The 20983-nt window shown below is 42.8% G+C and overlaps 1 protein-coding gene across 2 annotated transcripts in view; it reads left to right on the forward strand.

Annotated features, from left to right (window-relative positions):
* LOC102171874 (constitutive coactivator of PPAR-gamma-like protein 1) overlaps nt 1-20983 on the forward strand; it is a 117348-nt gene that overhangs the window by 77594 nt on the left and 18771 nt on the right. For both annotated transcript variants that reach the window (XM_005684175.3, XM_018052502.1), the window contains exons 9-12: nt 554-781; nt 3256-3430; nt 12941-13190; nt 19958-20072. In XM_005684175.3, coding sequence (XP_005684232.3) covers nt 554-781; nt 3256-3430; nt 12941-13190; nt 19958-20072 — 768 coding nt within the window. The remainder of the gene's footprint in view (nt 1-553; nt 782-3255; nt 3431-12940; nt 13191-19957; nt 20073-20983) is intronic.

Genomic DNA, 20983 nt, shown 5'->3' on the forward strand with positions numbered 1-20983 from the left:
GGGACTTTAAGTACCCTAAGAGAATACTTGAGGTTTGGTTTTTATTTCTTCTTTAAATAAGAACTGTGGTGGTGGTGAGGAGCAGGCCTGACTGAGACCTAGTTTTAGTCCCTGTTCACTAGTTACTGGTCTCATTACCACAGACAGGAGACATCTCCTCTTGGAGAATTAGTTTTTTCATCTGTAGAGAGGATGCTACCCATTGAGTTGAGGAAGGGTCTCCCAGGAAAGCAGAATCACAAGAATTGGTCACATGGAGGAGCCAGATGGGACTTGGGTTAGCAACCACAGAAGGCTGTTCATCTCATGGGGATCCCAAGGGAGGAGCCATGAGTGGGGTCACCCAGCGGAAGCTGCAGCAGTTCTCTGGGTTCCCATCCCTGACACAGGCACAGTGGGCGTCCATTCACACTTCCTCTGTTCAAGGAGGAGTGGGTCACAGCTCCCCTTGTCCTCACTGAAGTTGTTAATCACATCTCTCTGTGTTACAGTTGGACAGACAGGTTAAAGGAGTGGGAATGTGACGTTTCTCCTCTCACCCGTTGCTCTGCAGGCGGAAGGTTCGTCCACTGCCTCTTCTGGCAGCCAGCTTGCTGAAGGAAAGGGGAACCAGATTGGCACTGTTCAGCCAATTCCGTGCCTCCTGTCCATGCCCACCAGGAACCACATGGACATCACTACCCCACCCCTGCCTCCTGTTGCGCCCGAGGTGCTGAGAGTGGCCGAGCACCGGCACAAGAAGGGGCTGATGTACCCCTACATCTTCCACGTGCTGACGAAGGTATGCACTGGGCTGTGCGTGTGGCCCTCATCTCACGGCGGTCACTCTTGTGGGGTGTGTCCTCGTTCCTTTCGGAACTGCTTTTTATCTTACAAGGTGTTTGAAATGAAGTTCATTTTCCCCTTTCTAAATGTGGAGAAAAAAGATGGATATTTATATCTATAATCACAATAAAATTAGAACTTGGGGAAAGTCTTGTTTTTCTCGTCAGTTTAACACAAAACTATTTTTGGAGCTTCTAATTAATGGCACTTCATGTTCTTCTCTGGTTTGTAATTTTATTTGTATTTCTAATTTCAAAGTTTCCTACATGTTTTTGCTATAGTGTCAAGTTTAATTGTGATGTCACATACTATATCTGGTTTATCATCTGTCCTAGAAGCTCCCAACTTCTGAGTGGCTGATAGCACTTCATACTTTGACTTATTCCTCTACCTCACTGAGTACTTACAGCAAACAATGGAATACGGGGCTTCGTCACTTTGTTAGTATCTTCCTGAATGTATGCTTAAATAGATATACAGTGTGGCATTAATTGTTTCTGAATCTTGGTGTTTTGAATAGATCTGTGTTTATTTAAATTTCCTCAGTGACTTGTCATATTAATGTTTATAATCATAGGTCCACAATTTAACTTGGTGACCAGATTTCTGGTATAAAATTGGTTCGTTACTATATGTATTTTATCATGTTTTCATCTGTATATGTACCACCATATATAATCAAGCTTTTTTCTTATTTTCTACAGTCCTCGTATGGTTTATAGAATGGAGTCAGTAATTACAAGTGACTTCATTTCACAGCACTCTCGAGCTGCACTTTTAACCGTTAATTGACTAATTTGAACTGCTTAATTTTATATTTTATAAAATAAAGGACAGGAAGATGAGTGCTATCATTTGGGTCCTTTAATGTATGTTTGAATTGTAATTGCCTCCAAGTCTCATCTGTTGTTTGATACGGGTATGCATGTGTGGTATCACTTCTCAGATTATGGTTATAAAGTAAAAATTTTATCTTTCAGGTCCAACATAGATTATAAGGGTAAGTGAGGGTTACTCTTGTGGGAAAAGGATTTTGCTAAGTTTAAAGGGACTCCAGCTTTGGGAAGGTTGTGCCCTTTCTCTCTGGGGTTGTTTGGGATATAAGGTCCCTGGACTCCCTGCTGTTTGTGCCCTGCCATGCTTGTGGGTCTGACTTAGGGACTTTTGGTTAAATCAGTCTGAGTGATGTAAAACTGCCTGTCCTCCTCTTCAGTGCTCACTGATTTCAAGGGCAAATACTGATAAAATGACTGTGGTTGAGAAAAGTGAACTTGACTATCTTCAGATTTTAAGGTGTCACCTAAAATTTTTCAGTATATTTGGGCAAAGTTTAGACTGAAATGTCTGCTGTTTCCTGCGAGCTGAGTGGCTCTGGTATTAAATTTTCCAGGCTGAAACATTTGCTGTGAATTCAAACTTCAAGTGAGAATGTAGAGAGTCGTCAAAGCCTCAATTTTGGGAGAGTAAATACTCACTAGATGAGTGTTAACCACATGTGTAGCTACTAGATTAAAGAGTATGAAGGTTCTGATAAGGGAAAAGATCAGTGGTAAATTAATGTGAACGAATAAATGTTATGACATGATTGAAAGAGTACAGATCATTAAGAATATGCATAATTAAATTCCTTGTGAAGTCTCTTGTGATGTACCTTGATAACATGGACCACAGAATTTTTGGACTGACCTCAGGTGCAGGTGGTCACAGAGTCATTTGTCTCCTGGAGCCACAAGGAAGCCCCTGCTATGTTGGCAGAGACGAATGGAGGTGTGGGGATGAACAGAACAGGGCTTCCTTCATTTCCAGCCTCTGGTGGCTGTCTCATTCAGTGGGACTTGTCTGTTGAGTTACTTGATGCACTGGGGCAGAGGCTTGATACATGCTGAACACTTTAAAAATGAATACCACTTAAAAGAGTTCTCTTAGGTAGGTTTTTTTGTATATGATAATTTTTTACGAAAGAGCTTGGTAAAGAAAATTTGTGACCATTTTGTTTTTAGGGTGCTCTTTTCTTGGACTTCATATAGGTTTCATTGAAAAAAAATTATGAATTACATTACATATGACCATCTTGACTCATAAAATTTGCCAGTTCTCAGCATTTTCTATTCTATTTGTTGTCTGGTGTTACCTATCTAGATTTTTTTGAAGACTTTGGAAGCATTTACATGGTTTTTGTTTTTGTTGTTGTTGTTCCAGGTTAAAAATAAAACAATGTAGGTTTTATTTTGACTCTTTGAGCATATATTTTGACTAAACCTGCTAAATGAACTCTCCCTAAACCTCTTGATACAGGCAACTTGTTAAGCAATTGATTTGGAATAGAATTGCAATTTCATTAACTGGAGATAATGCAGTATATTTCTGTGAGTTTATTGTAAATTCAACATGAAAAATGTGCAATATTATTCTGCTTTCTTCCATGCAAAGGGTGAAATCAAAATTGCTGTTTCTATTGAAGATGAAGCCAGCAAAGACCTGCCTCCCGCCGCCCTGCTCTATAGGCCAGTTCGTCAGTATGTTTACGGAGTCCTGTTTAGCTTGGCAGAAAGCAGAAAGAAAACTGAGAGACTTGCTTTTAGAAAGAACAGACTTCCACCAGAATGTATGTACTGTAAAATCCATTGTTTGTTTTCCTCGGTACCTCGTAATCTCTTGTGCATTTTTAAAGCCTTAGAAGAATCGTGACTGAGTTCACCCTGAGAGTCCCCACATAAAGGAGATGGGCTCCATCGGGGCTCTTACGAAAGGAGGACAAGCCACAGGTTGTTTTCCTCAGTAACATCCCAGCAGTGGTGTTTATTCAGTAAAATGATAAAACAACAGGTTTACGCTTCAAACTGAACGTTGATCTGGAAACAGTCCTGACGGTCGCCATCCTCGTGGTTAACATGTCCTGGGCAGATTGACAGCAGTTTCTGCTGTGGTGTCCACGAGATGTGGTTCTCTCTTTGCAGAAATCAGTGTTCCTGGGGAGGTCCCACTGGCTGTCCACTGGGCTGCTTCTGTGCAGTTGTTTCACACATCCCTGAGGCCAAGAGGGGACTTGTAAGGATTTCCCTTAGAGGCCTCCAGCTCATCAGTTCTGCGGGTGGAGGGGGAAGTGGGAAGGCAGTAACTGTTGTTTGAAATTTGGGCAAAGGTTGAGGTCAAAGTATTTCCATCTTCAGCGGGCCAGTGTGATTTTGGAGGAGAAAATCATGCCTTTGTGTTCTAGGTAATTTTATCTACTAATGTAATGAATGTAAAAGTCACTGTATATTTAGTAGGAAATACAGAAATGTTCCCCCAAATGTGCAATCTAAAATAAGAGTATTATGAAGTGTGGAAACTAGATTACTGAGTCTTCCTCTAAACTGAGGATGTTCAGTGACAGATCGCCTGCTTGTATGGCAGGTCACTGCAGGCCTGGCGACTTGGGGGAAGCTGAGCTCAAGGGCAAGTATGGGAGTGGATCTTTCCTTTGGAACTCAAAACTCGCGAGGTTCTAGCAGTTTTATCTAAACACTCAGTTCTATAGATTCTTGTTTTCTGTTTCTATTACTGTGACAAAATTGTGATTCTGTAAGCCTTTAAAATGAAGCCATCTGTCACTTCCCTTACTTGAAGATAGTCATACCTAGGGTGGCTGCTGAGCTGTTTGTGTGACTGTAGCTGGAGAAGGTGATGCCGGCTCCACAGGGCCTCCTCTAGCTGATGTTTCTACCACCTTGATCAGGCCGGAGGCACCATGTGAAACACCGAGTGTGTCAGTGGACACTTTTCAAAGGCCCAGTACATTCCAGGTGTACAAATCCTCATCCTTTTCTCCCACTGTGTGATTTATTTGCTCAGAAAAGAAGACCTTTTGAACTTTGCACAGGATTGGCCAGTTTTCTGTGCTGGCCCACCCAGGCCACCCTGGCCCCACAGCAGTGACCTCCAGTTCACCACCAGCCCTGAGCATCTTAGTCCCTGTAGGCTCTTGGGTCTCTGTTGGGCCTGGAGTGCTGAGTGCTACAGGGTCCCATGCGGCCCTACTTCCTGCTGTGTCCCTAGCTCCATAGCACCATATGGGCTTTCATGGTGAAAGGCTGTTCTTCATTTGCTTGTGTGTTCCAGAAACACAGTTATCTTTATGCAGAAAATCCTCAAGAGTTTTCAGTGATCAAAACCTGAATACCCTCAGGTATGTCCCAGGTTGGGCTTCTTTTGGCAGTATCCATAGCTTCACAGAGCAGCCTGCATATGGCTGGTGAGCTCTGTTCATGTCCTTAGCAGTGGGCACGGTGCATCCCTGGCCTGTTTCAGGGAGTTCTGTGTGTCACAGGTGAGCTGCAGGTGCCAGGTGCTCTTGGGAAGTAAGAGTCTTGGTCTCTTCCGCCCTGCTGCTGGTCTGTGCCTTTAAAACACTGTGAAACACAAAGCTGACAGCACCCCGCATGCTCCACTCCCTCATCAGTTAATTTGTACCCAGTTGATACAGGTGTCTTACTGGCCTGGGAGAGACTGGCCTTTTAGACGATAGGGGAAGCAGAAGCCAGGGGAGAGGATTGACTAAATAGATTAGCATCCTCTAAACATAAGCAAGAGGGAGGCAAACTGTGGTAAAGAGCTGAATGTACAAACCACACCATAGGGCCCAGTGCAGCTCTCACAGAGACACGACTAGGTCAGCCTGCCTGTGGCAGGCCAGTTCTGGCAAGGGCTGGCGGGCATGGGGAATGGCATGATGAAGGGAAGGAGAAGGGTGGTAAAGTCTGAGGTGACTCAGATGAGCTCTTCGAGACTGTGGATGGAGGTGTCTTGACCTCGTTTGGAGGCTGGGAGGCACAGGGAATACAAAAGAAAGGAGAAAAGTGTTCCGCTGGGAGGTGGATGGGGGAAGGGTGGGTGAGTGGGAGAAAGCCGTACCTTCAAAGAGAATTTGGCAGGCGTGTCTTTTTCCTTTCGTCCTGCCTCTGCTCCCCTCCCCACTCCACTGACTTCTTTTCAAGGATGGCACACAGTTGTCTGTCTTTGCTCTGTTACTTTTGGCTGGTGGAAAACACTGACTCTTACAATGCCACTGGTTTAGGTTTCCATACCTGAGACATCTACTAAGTGACTATTTTATGGAGAAAATATTGTAGTTTCTTTATGATTTGGATGAGATGGGAAAATAACAGTGTCTGATCATGCCAAAGAGGCCTACCTTGCGCAGTTTCTCAGGAGTTCTTGGTTGATAAGATTTGAAATCTTGTTTTACCTACATTTATTCATAGACCATATGTAGATGAAATTTTAAAATCAGTGGCACTTTGCACATGAAAGTGCACCATAAGGTCCTCGGGACAAACTTGTTCTCCACGTGCCTGCGGCCTTTGCCTTCCACTTTGGTAGCCAAATCCGAGCTGTGTGGGTTCCAGGTAAACCCTCCTACTCATGTGGGTGATGTAGCTACTTCTGAATGTGAGGGTTTTGATCTAACATGGCTTCAAAATGCTGTGCATACAGATGCATGTTCTTGGTGTGGTCACTGTGACAATCAAGAATTTTCCCAAGAGGGCTTTGATGTCAGAACTAGTCAAAGGGCATATTGAAGCCTATAGGATTGTTCAAAAATACTTAGCTCCCGTTATATGTAAGACATGTATCCATTTGGAATTATTTCTCTTGATTAAGGCATATGATAAAATGTTCATAATCTACAATGAATATTCATATGACTTACCAAAGTTTCATTTTTTTAAAATATGGCTAAAGTAGGATATCTACAATCGAATCCTTAAAAAAATCACAGCCATTTAGAGAAAATGGACTTATGGACCCAGTGGGAAAAGGAGAGAGTGGGACGAATGGAGAGAGTAGCATCAACATATATACTCTATCATGTGTAAAATAGATAGGTGGTGAGAAGTTGCTGTGTAACACAGAGAGCCCAGCCTGGCTCTCTGCAATGACCTAGAGGGGTGAGGTGAGGGGAGGGAAGGAGGGCTCAGGTGGGAGGTGATATATGTACAGTTATGACTGAATTGCGTTGTCGTATGGCAGAAACCAACACAGCATTGTAAAGCAATTTTCCTCCTGTTGAAGAATAAATTATTAAAACATTAAGTTTAGGTGATATGAAACATTCAACTTACTGTCATTTGACAATTCCAAAAGTAATTTAGAAGAAATACAAACATAAGGGGAAAAAATTTCAGCCTTTGAAAATCATATTGAATTACATGCTGGCAGTTTATTTTTTTTGTTCTTCCCTGTCTGTTGCCAGGTTCTATCATTTTGCTTTTAGGAGAGTAATAAGAATACTTGTTTTATTGTGGGAGAATGCTACTGAAGTCACTATTGTGGAACTCACAGTCCTACCAGTGGCTCAAGCAGCAGACTGTTGACCCAGCACAAACAGTCTCACCCGTATGGGCTAGATGGTGATGGTGGCAGTTGCTCTGGGAAGAGAGGGGCCCAGGGAGCGAGCCATCTCTGCAGCAGCTGGAATAGGGGCTGGGCCTGGAGCCAGGCACCTGGTCTGAGCTGGCCCTGGCCTCCAGGCCTGTATGCGTGAGATCCAGGTGGCGTGGCTGCTCCTCACAGGCACTTCTGCCCTGGAAACAGCTCTGACCTTTAGTACCGTAGTGACTCTTCTTCTCCCTGGGGATGCTCCTCAGCCACGCAGATACTCCCCAGTGATGAACGGGAAGGACCAGAAGAAAGGGATCTGGTTCTATAAAGACTACAGGATGATGAGTCACCTCAGCTATAGTTGAAGAGAAAAAAGCAGGCTTGGGAATTCCTTGGCAGTCCAGTGGTTAGATCTCCACTTCAGGGGGCAAGGGTTTGACCTTATAGCAAGTTTATATACTATGCTTATATTTCGTATACTTATACTATATTTAGGGCTTCCCTGATTGCTCAGCAGGTAAAGAATCTCCCTGCAAGAGACAGGAGATGCTGGTTTTATCCCAGGGTCAGGAAGATCCCTTGGAGAAGGAAATGGCAACCACTCCAGTATTCTTGCCTGAAAAATCCATGGACAGGGGAGCTTGGCGGGTACAGTCCAATGGATTGCAAAGAAAGAAACATGACTGAGCAACGAATCACAAAATACTGCATTTGTATTTCCCTATATTTACTCTCTTCTTTCTAAACTGTCAAGAAAAGCCAAAAGGAACACATTGATTCCCCCCCACCCCACCACTGATCCAGTTTGCTTTAGAAATTTTGTTAGTGCCACGTCATTGGGATTGCTGATTTAAAATAAATTTGTTCATTGTGAATCACAGTATAAAACAATACTTTAACACGACCAATATTAATTAGTGTGCTGTTTTCATATGTGTGAAAATTGGTTGTCGTAAACATTTTTCTTATGATTCTTTGAAGGCTGTTTGTATATTAATCTGAATTTTCTTGTTCCTCAAAGCTTTTCAGGAGTAGCATTAGCAAACTGCTTTTCCCTCACAGAACTTTGAATGGCTGAGCTCAAGAGACATCTATGGGAAAAGCAGTGTTGTGTGACAGGAACTGTTTGATGGTACTCTTTTGGATTAATGTTTATGTCCTTGAACTTTGGAGTTTCTAATACAGTAGGAATGACGTAAGTGGGGAAACTGAAGTCTAGGAACAGTGTTTAGCATGTGTCTATAACACCATGTAACACTATTCTACGTGCCCTGTGGCCTACTGAGCAGGTATATGTTTGTGGACAGTAAGATACTCCCAGCCTCAGATATAAAAAGTTTAGGGAGAAAATTCATAGTCTTTTCCTTTTCAGAATCATGGAGGATACTCACACATGTGTCAGCATGAGGAAATGAGGGGCTAGTTGGACCCTCAGCCTGAACACAGAGCTGCTTGGAAGTTAACTGGCAGTTTTCCCATAAGAAGGATAGACCGGCTGTCATTGTGCCCATTTTCCCGTTTCTGATAAAACTCTGATATGAAGGAGTTGAGGTTTTGGTTTTATTTATTGTGTGTGTGTGTTTCCTGTAACTCCAGGAGAGCTCAGGGAGTAAAATGGTGGCTCTTCCCCAAATACACACTGCAGAGACACAGACCAAAGGTCCAGTTGGCCATAGCCTTGGAAGTTGTTTGTATCCACCTTTTCCCTTACCTTCTAACCACATTGTGTGCATGCTATAACTCTCACTGCTCATGGTGCCCTGGAGTGAGCTTAGAGACATAATTCATTGTATGGCACTGCAGGCATCCGCTACCAGTCAGTTGAAGTAGGCTCATAAAATGAAACATGTTCATTATTCCTGGCCTGGGATGGATCCCAAAATCAGTATTATAACAGATTCCTGAGATAGCTGGTTGTCATATGTATAAATGTGAAAATAGAAGAAAATTAACGACTGATGGAAAACATTGGGTTTTTACTAACAGCTTAAGTCTTCAGCAGTGTTTTATGTCTTGAAATTGTATTTTGAAGAGGTGCTTCCAGCAAAGAAACTGTGTTATAAATTTAGCCGCTGGTAATAACAGAAAACTGGTACCCTGGAGTTACTTTTTGCCAGTATAAAAATTCAGTTTAGTTTCAGGTAGGGAAGACAACCAGATGTTCAGATTTTTCAAAGTAGTCCACTTGAAATCATGAGTTTTTCCTGTTATTAGAAAAGATAAATCTTTATTGATGGTGATACACAGATTTATTCATGGACAGTAGCTAGATTAGCTGACCTCTCGGATTCTCTTACTCTTGTTTTAACAAGGAGGCATGAAGATGTCTTTATAAAATGGTGCCTTCACAGAGGGTTTTATATCCTAGCGCTCTTGTCTGCACACTGCATGTTCCCGTAATCCACCTGCCCCATACCACTTGGATAATCCCTGTATAACTAGTTTGGTTTTTTTTTTTTTTGCAAAAATGATAAGAGCCCAGATTACTTGCTATTCGCTGGCTACTTTGCATTGGCTTATTCCTGTGAGCTTCAGGAGAGCTTGGGGAGTAAAACAGTGGGCAGCAGCAACTTGGGGGGAATCGCAGAGCCAGAGGGAGAGAAGGTACCCTGTGTGCATCAGCCACCCCACTGGATGAACTTACAACACAGAGACTGCTGTGTGTCTACCTGAAAGTGGGATGTCCCTTGGGATTCATTAATTTATAAAACTAACCTTTAATTAATCTAATGTTACAAGCCTATAAACATAAGTTGACCTCTCATAGTTTTAAGCACATAACAGAGGTGCAAGGTGTCTTTGCGTTTCCTCAACTTCCCTGTGCTACAGAGTGAGTTGTTGGCCCCCCTAGTTTTAGTGCCTAGTTTAGGGCTGGGCTGGGGCAAGGTAAGTGAGGGACCCAGGCCTCAGAATTTAGGAAGACCCTTATTTTCACACAGGCACATGGTGGTTGACATCTGAGCCCTGAGTGCCTTTCCTGCCTCACCCACTACATAGTAGGTGCTCAATAAATATCTGTTGGGTGATTGGCCAAAGGTTCCACAGCTCTTAAGTGGTGGTGTACACAAAAGATCTCCAAGTATTCAGTTTAAAAACAGATACGTGTAAAAAATAAAGCAAATCAGGGCATCTTTGCTTTTGGAACAAAGCATTTTTGTTACTGCACATTTATCTTCTCTGAGAACATGTATTTCCCAAATTAGACTTGAACATTCTAGTCATGAATAGTGCAGATAGCAACAAAAAATGCTTAGAATATAAGGAAGCTATTATATCTAATACTTCTTTACAGTCTCGCCTCCATGTACTGGGGAAGTCCTTTTACCAGGACATGGGAGGGATGGTCAGGTGAGCATTAGGTGGCAGTTCTCAGGCACAGGTGTGTGCTCATCTGTAGCCTTTGCAGGCTGAATAGGATCTGAGCACACAGCATCAGGCTAGGTAAATTCAGGCACACCTGGAGCCCCAAGTAGTGTAAACAGCTGCTAGGGCAGCTTCAGGGAACACTCAGGAGAACTTGTGAAGGGACTGTTGACATCTCTGACCTCCACTTAACTTTAGTGTAGGGTTTGAAGCATAAAGTATATACAGGTCTAAGCCTTTTGACCTTGAGAATGAAAATCCTCCACCAAAAATTTATTTCTAGAATGAAAACAATATAATAAAACAATTGCTAAAAATTATTAAAGAGAAGCAAGATCAGAGATGACAAAGGGGAAAGATATAAATAGATGAAGATAGTTTTAATAAGAATGCTTCTGTTGAGAAAACTCAAAGGAGACCCTGGCATTATAAACTGAGTTTTTTAAGATGCAGTAAGCTTAGGCTTTGTTTGCACGCATGTGTGTATGTGTGTGTATTTTGGGGGAAGCACATGAGAGACCTTAGATAACTAGGTTATTAACCCAGATTAACAACCAAAGATAAAATATAATTAGTCCCATTAAATAAATCTTTGTCACCAAAATGAAGATGCTACACGGAAGAAATAGATTTATTCATTTTTACTGTCGGGGTGGGCATGAAAATAAACTTTGTGGACTGACTTAATGGAAACGCAGTGTACTGGTTAATGGCTTATCTTGTAACCTCCTTTCACTTGTTTTCTTGGGGCTGACAGTGTGCCAGCCTCTGTGAATGTAGTTGGAACAAAGGGAGGGGCGGTGTACTGCACCTAGGAGGGGACTGTGGTGGTGACGCCTACCCTCTGCATACAGGTGGCAATCTATGGAGCTGTGTGTGCTGGGGTTCAGCAGGAATGGGGGTGGGCAGCTAGATTGTGAGTCCAAGGACAGGGTCTGCTGGACAGTAGGGACCTTATGAGTTTGTGTCTGGCACCTAAAATATAGATACATTTAAAGATGCATGTATTTATATATACATGTGTCTTTCTGTTTTGATGGACTTTAAACCTTTTAAGTTTAGAATTTTTATTTAAACACTAACATATTCAAATGTGAATTAAAGGGATTTCCTCAATGACAAAACAGTTACTTTTTTGTAAAAGAATTTCAGAAACTGTCTTGATTTTGCACCCCTGCTCAAGCAGCCTGCTTCTGGGAGTTGGGGTCCCTGCAGAATGGCTGGTCATGGCGCTCCTCTGCAGCACGCTACCACCTGACTTGACTGGGGTTGATTGTGCAAAGCTTGCTTTTCCTGTTGCTAACAGTCGTGCCTATCCAAGTATCTAACTCCTAAAATTCTTCATGCCATTGGAAGAGATGATTGTCTAGACTTGGTGTGGAGCTGGAGATGAGCCAGTTAATCATTTAATTTTGTCGGGATTTGGCTTCTTCATAGTCTTCAGTTTGCCTCAGATGTTACTTTAAGGAAAATGGGCCCAGGAAGGGGGTATGGTTATTTGGATAGAATTGATGTATCTAAGATCGCATTAGAATCATAGCACCATCCTGGCTTCTGTACCTGCTGTCAGCCATGTGAGGGGAGGATGGGGTCTCCATGTGGCCCTGCTTCAGCTCTCATGTTTATTGACCAAAGTAAGCTATTTGTTACAAAATGCACACCCACGTTTTACCATCTGACTGTTTATATCAGTGTACTTTGGGGAGAAGTTTTAACATACTTCTGTGCAGTGTGCTTTATCTCCATTGTTGTCCTTTCCCCATCACAGTTTTTCCCTTTAGTTATTTGGGAATTTTGTGGGGAAATGTGCATGTTTGTGTTTTCAGAATTAATTCCTGCTAATAGTGGTAAAACTACTGTGGATAAAAGAAGTTATTTATGGAGTTTAACAGTTATACTTTATTACAGTAGGACATGCTTAAGTAAAGTGGCTACCAAGTGCAAATTATTTCTCAGATCTAATTAGTAAAAACATGGAGAAAAAGATCAGCTATCTAAATTGGGTTTTCCATGATTTCTGTGATGATTGCAAAATATGTGTAAGTTGTACCCATTGTTATTACTAAAACTATTAATGGATTTATAATATTAAAGCAAATTTTGTCTAACATCCTTGATTTATAGCTACTAGTTTTATGGGGAATCTTTGATTGAGAAGAAATTTATTGATGGTCTGACTGAAATTCTGAATGAGTCACCAAAGTAAGTGCATAGAGTAGAAAACAAAATATTTTAGAGCTGAGGATTGATGACTGATGGCTTACTAATGAGAGAATGCATTGTTACACAAGAAGTGACATCTTCATACTGTAATTACTAGAGCTGTGTTTGTTAGGCTTAAAGTAGCTAAGATAGGGCATAAATGGTTCTCTCATTTTCCTTTCTGTAGTTTCACCAGTGATCATTAAAGAGTGGGCAGCTTACAAAGGGAAATCGCCGCAAACCCCGGAATTGGTGGAAGCTCTTGCCTTCAGGGAATGGACCTGCCCCAATCTGAAGAGACTGTGGCTGGGGAAGGCGGTGGAGGACAAGAACCGCAGAATGAGGGCCTTCCTGGCCTGCATGAGGTCAGACACACCAGCCATGCTCAACCCAGCCAGTGTGCCCACTCATCTCACGGTGCTGTGCTGCGTCCTACGGTAGGTGCCCCTGGCTGCCTCTTCAGCCACTGCATGTTCTCCAGCAGGTGTTTGTACAAATGCCTCTCAAAGAAGTGTACTGTATGAAGTTACAGTTCAGTACCCCAGATTCACCTGGGGTTATTCCAGATGAATCAGGTTGTCAATTGAATTTGTCCTCATCTAATATTTTCATATATTATAGAAATATAGGTCATGTAAATACAACACGAGTTTGAGTTGATGCTATATAGTGTGTTTATAGAATAGGTAACATTTGATGAACCTATATTTTATGTAGATATCATAATGATTTTAAACATAGTTTATCCTTTAAATGTTAAAGCTTTTGAAGACTGTTGGGGGACTGTGTTACATGTTTATATATTAGTAATTTTTCTTTGGTAAAATGTCTCTCTTCTTCCTCCTTCATTTATTTAATCATATGTAGATCAGTATGGACTTGTGGTTATCTCTCTTTCTAGGGTTATAACCTGATACAACCTTGTTATTTGGTTGTTCAGTTTGTTCCAGCTCAGGCCTTGGGAGCTTGTTGAGTGGCTCCTATGTTTCCACACCACCCACCCCTGCCCAGCATGTCCTTGCTTTCTGGCACCGCAGGATGCCCAGGTCTGTCCTGTGTCTGCCCTGCCCTGGAACCTGCTGTCTCTAAGGGGCTGACTCCTGCCTTGGAGAGAAGGTTAAAAACCCAGATATGTGCACTGTGTTCTTCCAGACTCTTATCAGCCAATGGGCCACAAACGCCTGTGTGAAAACTGTTGGTTTTTGGAGTAATTCAGTGGTAGAATTCTGCTGTGCGGGAGGCCTGGGTTCAATTCCTGGCCAATGCAAAAGCAACTCTGTTGAGCTTCCCAGGTGGTGGCAGTGGTAAAGAATCTAGCTGCCAGTGCCGGAGACACGATGCAGGTTCAGTCCGTGGGTCAGGAGGATCCCTTGGAGTGGGAAATCTCAATCCAGGCCAGTGTTCTTGCCTGGAAAATTCCCTGGACAGAGGAGCCCAGCAGGATATGGTCTATGGGGTTGCAAAAAAGCCAGACATGGCTTAACAGCTAAACAACAACAACAATATAGCATGGTATGTCAGTTTCTTATCTTTATCTCCATTGAGGATTAGCCTAGTGGGAAAGACTAATTTTTTCCATTTTGGTTTTAGAATCTTCTGATTTCCTCTGATGGAATTCATTTTACATTAGCCAAAACATTAAGACTTTGGGTTACTCAAAGATTAAATAGCAGTAGTGAATTTGGTTACTTTGTGTTTCTCTCTTCCAAGTTTGAAATGATGTATGGCATTTAACCTGTTGGGTAGACAGCTAACTGTCTACTGTATGCCTGACTTGAAGGTCCCATTGGGCTGAGTAAGAATGATGTGTGTGGCACTTGAGGCTTGTTTGGTTGCCCCTTGGCCAGAAGCACCCATATGTTAGTGCGGGACAGCCTCTGTTGATGCTTGCACAGTGCTCTTAGTATTTCCTGACGCTTGGGATTGTGGTGCCTTCACATCTTGTCGGTTCATTCACTGGACCTCATGGGGTACTGGGATACCTAGCAAGTGCAGACTGGACAGTGATCAGACCCCAGTCTTTGGCTCAGTCCTCATGACTTCCTTGGCCATTACTCCAGAAATAGCTCTGCCTCTTTGAGACACTGTTCAGATGGCCTTTGGAAAGTCATGATTTCAGGATTGTCCTGGTTCCCGTTTATTTGTTTGTTTTACGGTTGTTTATAAAAAAACATACTCATTTTAGAACTTGAAAAGGTTAACAAATGCCACTAGTAATCTTGAGTTTGATTGAGCCTCCTCCCGTGCTCATCTCTGTGGTGTCAAGAGGCCGCCATGGGTACAGCACAGGTTCCCTCATACTTGCTACTTGGGTGGAAGCCAGAAGACATGCTTGGTTGTGCCGAGGCTGTTGTGTGCAGTGTGGGCTTGAAGCCATGGAGTTTCCCACTTGGTAGGACTCACATAGTTTCAGGTCCTGAGGGGGAAGGGCTTGTTGGGAAGAGATGAGAGAGAGTGGCTTGTGGCACAAGTCTCAGGATTTGGGGTCAAGACATCAGTAAATGGGTTGGCCCATCTCTGTGAAGAGAATTCGTTCTACCTTCACGAGTATTTGGGGTCACAGGGACAAGTAGGTAAAGGAGTATACCCTGTATGGCCTGTTTGATTGATGGGTATGGCCTGCTAAGAATGTGGGATGAAGGGCATGGGGGTGGGGGCAGGGGCAGGTGCAGATGAGTAAGAAGGTTTGTGTGTGTGTCCGAGGGCTTGCCAAGGACAGGCTATAGTCTAGGACCAATGGGCCCAGTGGTCTTTCTCTGGAGAAATTGCAGCTGTGTGACAGCAGTCTGCTGAGGTTGGGGGAGGGGCACCAAAGGGCAGCTTCTGTGTCCCCAGGATGTTAAGGCCCTGTTGGAGGCCACACAGTGTGACCCTTGGCTTTGATGGCTGAGCTGGGCAAATGTCAGCAGCCACAAGGCCAGACTGTCATCCCAACGGCTCTTCCCTTCCTTAATCTTTTTTTTTTTTTTAACATAATTTTAAACTTGAAATTGCAAAATTAGTACCAAGAGTTGGTGGCTATTTTTCACCCAGTTTCCCAACATATTAAACTTACTGCAGTGGCTTTCTCCTCTTCTCTCCTGGGTGTTTGTCCTGCATCTCTTGAATGGAAGCTGTGAGTATGATACTCCTCTTATCCCTAATCTCTTTCTTTCTTTTTTTTTAAAGGACATCCTCAAAATCAGAAAAATACTGATACATCTCATCTACAGATACTCAGATTTTTCTTGTTATTGCAGTAACATACTTTATTAGCAACAAAATCTTGCCTTGTTCTTGCACTGAGGTGCCTTGTCTCTTCCAAACTTCTCAGGTTTCTTTGGGTTGATGCAGAGATGTTTCTGAAGAGTAAACACTGGTGTGTTTTGTAGATCAGGGATCTGGAAGTGAAAGTGAAAGTGAAGTCACTCAGTCGTGTCCGACTCTTTGTGACCCCATGGACTGTAGCCTACCAAGCTCTTCTGTCCGTGGGATTCTCCAGGCAAGAATACTGGAGTGGGTTGCCATTTCCTTCTCCAGGGGATCTTCCTGACCCAGGGATTGAACCCGGGTTTCCTGCATTGGAGGCAGACACTTTAACCTCTGAGCCACCAGGGATCTGGAGATCATGTCTTTTAGACAGCAATGGGTGTGGCTGCTCCAGGAAATTGTGTTTAAAAACAGCCAGCCAGCCCCTGGGTGCAGTTTGTCAGTCTCTGGGTAGACTTTTTCTCAGTCTAGATTTGCTGCTCTTCTTTTGTGATGAGGTTCAACTTCTGCCTTTGGGGCAGGAGGTGGTGATCTTCTCTGTGCTTTCACTAGTGATGTCAGTACCCATGTGTTACATATGTTCCAAATGTGACATTGCAAGAGCAATCAGGACTTCACTGGGTCACCAGTGATTAAGAATTCCCTGCCAATGCAAGGGACACAGATTCCATCCCTGGTCTGGGAAGATCCTACATGCCTCGGGGCAACTAATCCCATTCACAGCAAGTACTGAGGGCCACAATTTCTGAAGCCTACACGCCCTGGAGCCAGTACTCCGCAACGAGAGAAGCTGGCACAATGAGAAGCTGGTGAGCCACAACTAGAGAAAGCCAGTATGCAGCAGTGAAGACCCAGCATAGCCATAAATAAATGAATGAATGAATGAATAAATAGAGCAATCAGAAAGGGGGAGAATGATAGCCAAATCTCTAGAATCCTTGTAGTGACGCCAAGGAGGGACCAGCATCTGAACAGAGGTTCAGTGTGAGGGTGAAGCATGTATCCAGAATGAAGCAGAAAGCATCCTTCCTGGGGGACAGCTGAGACCAGACAGATGAGGTCCTTATCCAAGAGAGCTTCTGAGAAGACAAACTGAGTTACTTTCTGGAGGAACTTAATAAATTAGATAGAGGGTTTGAGCCCCCCAAACAAGTGCAGCTTGTTGCAATACCCCAGGAACTCAGCCAGGGTTCAGCTGCCCAACTGTGCCAGTCAGAGGCAGACCATGTTGGTTCTGTCCACCAAGTGACTTGGAGACCTGCTTCTAGTCCAGCTTCTGTGCTTCTAAAGGGCAGTGAGAGGAGAAGTGACTAGCAGGGAACTCAGATACCCTCAGACTCCAGTGGTAGAAAGGCCCAGGAGGAAGACATGAGAAAAAGTATCTGGAGAAAATTGAGAAACATAAAGGGATTGAAAACACTGTCAGTGCACAGATAAGGATAGTGTGGACACAGGAGATTACCAAGGGTCAGCTTTTGTTCACTGCAGTGCCGGTGGCACCGTCCACGTTCTGTGGTATTTAAGCTGTCTGTCTGTGTATATACGTATCTTCAGGAACACACATCATGCTCTTTCTATATACAGAAGGTCCTTCTGAGGACTTGAATTGAAAAAGAGATAAAAGTTAACTTCGTTAAAATGTAAAAAGAAAGTCAGATGGAAGAAATGGTAGGTATTGGGATTCTCTCGTAGCTAAGTTGGTAAAGAATCTGCCTGCCATGCAGGAGACCCAGGTTTGATCTCCTGGGTCAGGAGAGCCCATGAAGAAGGCAATGACAACCCACTCCAGCATTCTTGCCTGGGAAATCCCATGGACAGAGGAGCCTGGCAGGCTACAGTGCATGGGATCGCAAAGAGTCGGACACAACTTGGCGACTAAACCACCGCTAACCCAAAAGACTTTCTGTTGCAGCTAAACTGAGTGCTGAGAGTCTTTGCTGCCAGGAAAACCAGGAAAGAACTTGAGAAAAGCAACCTGTCCATGAAACAGTCTTTTCCCAAATCATCATATTTAAAGAAACATCTAGCCTTAGGGCTAGGGGGTAAAGGGGGGGATTTAGTGTTTGCAGGATGAAAAGAGTTGTAGTGGTGGATGGTGGGGGATGTCTGTTGGGATACAGTGAATATAACTAATGCTGTTGCACTGTCAATTTAAAAGTGATTAAAATGCTAGATTTTTTGTTATGTGTATTTTGAAGCGTTAGCTGCTCAGATGTTATGTGTATTTTACCACAGTTTTTAAAAAATAAGAAAAACAAAAGGGATACATAATACGGATACCTAGGCAGAGAACATTTTATATTGAGCACAAGCTTTCCACAATAATTTTTTTCAGAGAAAAGTAGGGAGACTTTCTTCAGATTTGCTGTTTCTTACATCAAATTCTGGTTAAAACTCAGTAAGACTTGTTTAAGATGTTTGGCACACAACCAATTGCATAGGGTATTATTTTTATCTTTATAAATGTTGACAGTTTAATGAAGTAAAACTTTTACATCACTCTTTTAAGTATATCTGATCAAATATAAATACCACAGAGATTTAACACCCACCTTGTTTACCTTGTTTGTTTACCTTCTTTTCTGCTTCTACTGCATAATTTGACCATGAAGTACATAAGCTCTGTGCCTCCACTTCACCATCTCTATAATGGGGCAATAATGGTTCCTGCCCCAGAGTGGCTGTGACCACTTAAGGAATCAGTTGTGTGTAAATACTCAGACTAGCACCTGGCACCAGTGAGCACTTTCATTTTTCTATTGGGATTTTTATTGAAAATACTCCTCTTAGTCATTTGGATAGAACTTCCTCCTTCCCCTTTTATGTTTACATTCCTGTGGATGAATATTATTACCGAAATGAGAGAAGGCTCTGCACTAACTCTGATTCTAATTTTGTCAACTTAAATTTTAAGTGCTGAGAAACCTTTTTCAGCAGACAGTACTGGAAAAGAGCTTTGTTAGGCATGTCACAGTTCTCTAGACTCCTCTTAAGCTATTTGCAGAGATCACATAGGGATCACCAGGAGTTGTTTGGGGGTATCAGCTGGCAACTTGACTAGGTCATCCTTCAAGTTTGCTGAATACAGATTTAGGAACCATTGGATATGCAGTGAGGCTTATGATGAAGTTCTTACTGGCTAGCCCCTCACTCTCTCACACCCAAATACTGGTTGGGGTTGTGCCTTTACCTAATGCTCTGGAGGTTGTCACTGGGCCAGCGCTGAGCGGCAAGGTGAGTAAAGGGGAAATGATCAATAGAGGAAAGGGACTATGGACACCTGGCAGTTCTCAGGCAGATAGTACAAATGGAAGTTTGGAGACTTAGAAATTGATTTCCCTTTAGGTGCTCACACCAGGGTGGCCCCAGTAAGTCTGCATGACCCCAGGGATTACAGGCACTTGTTCTTCAGGTGCCGGTTCTGAAGCCTGAAGCTTTATTGTCCCTGCTGTCACTTCCTGTTCCACTGCAGGGCATTCACCTGCCACCACCAGAGCCCCTTCCATGCAGACAGTTTACACAAGACTTAACTCTTCATCAGGAGGTAAATCTTGGTTGTTTGGACTTAGGACCTGCCTCCCAGATATCGTGTGTTGAATTAAAATAGATAAATCAAATAAATTGGTGCTTAACATATATTTTCAGAGTTTAAACCCGTCAGAAAAATATATGTTATATCAAATTAAAAAATCACCAGCTGGTTTGCAGTGTGTTCTTATTTAGTGTGCTTGTTAATTATTGCAGAATCAAACATTCTGATCAGCTCAGCTAATGATTAGGTTTCCATTTGTAACTGGCATCATCCAGGGAAACTAGAGAAGCTGGCTAAGAAATCCATATAGGCCTCCTTGGTTTGTGTCATCCTGACTCTCCCTAGAAGCCGAACACCAGGTTGTGCGTGTGACTGGTGAGTGCTCCATCCTGACACGAGACCCTCTCTGTCCACCCCCTGTAGGTATATGGTGCAGTGGCCTGGAGCACGGATACTGCGTCGCCAGGAGCTGGATGCCTTCCTGGCTCAGGCGCTGTCCCCCAAACTCTATGAGCCTGATCAGCTGCAGGAGCTCAAGGTAATCTATAATCCTCATTCTTTGTTTTGGGAGGTCTTGTTTTGGAGCCATGGCTCACCAAGCAGTCACTCAGTGCACTAAACTAGTAATACTAATGACGTGAACTTGAGAGCCTTCAGGGCAAAAGGAATTTCCTTCCCGGTTATAGAAACAGTCAAGTCTACTTTTGTGCGATAAAGATTTTTCCCATGTTTACCAGTGGGTGTTTATTCTTGTTTTTCACATCAGGAAGTAAACTTGCCTTTTATTTCAGGTGGGGATCCCAAACCCTGGGAGGGCTTGGTCCTAAGAGTTTACTAACATCTGGCCAGGATTCTTTTTCTTATTTCGTTCTATTATTCCTAAATACAACATTCGTTTTCTGTTAAAAAAAAAAAAATAGTCTTTGCCCTCCTGGTATTATAAATCCCTTTTAAAAAACCACTTGAAGAACAATGTTATGTCATCATTCCTGTGCCCTTCTAGTCAGCATTTAACATCGTATTCCTTTTAGTTTTCCCTTCTAGTATTCTTTTTTTTTCCTTTGATTGTTTTGACAGTATTAATTTTGTCCATTTTATCACCTGATTTTTTGGTGTGCTTATCTTTTCAGTGCACTTTTATTAGTCACTGTGTCCACGTGGCTGTAGTTGCTTTCTAATTTCTACACTAAATTTTAGAAAGTTCAAGACTTCAGAGTTAGCTGAATTAGTGGATCTGCCTTTTCTTTTTAATGTACAGGGTTTTGGTTTTTTCTTTGCCATTGGTTTGATTTTTTTTGTTGCGGTTTGTGTTTTTTGTTTGTTTTTTTACAAAATTTGATTTGTAATCAAGTAATCTCTTTTGACAAAATCGCCTTCACTTTTAGATCTTTTTACCATTCTTTATGAAGGCGTTCTTACCCTGCAGAAGAGTTTTAGACTCATTTGATG

The sequence above is a fragment of the Capra hircus genome, chromosome 8 (genome assembly GCF_001704415.2).
Source record: "Capra hircus breed San Clemente chromosome 8, ASM170441v1, whole genome shotgun sequence".
Lineage (NCBI taxonomy): Eukaryota > Metazoa > Chordata > Mammalia > Artiodactyla > Bovidae > Capra > Capra hircus.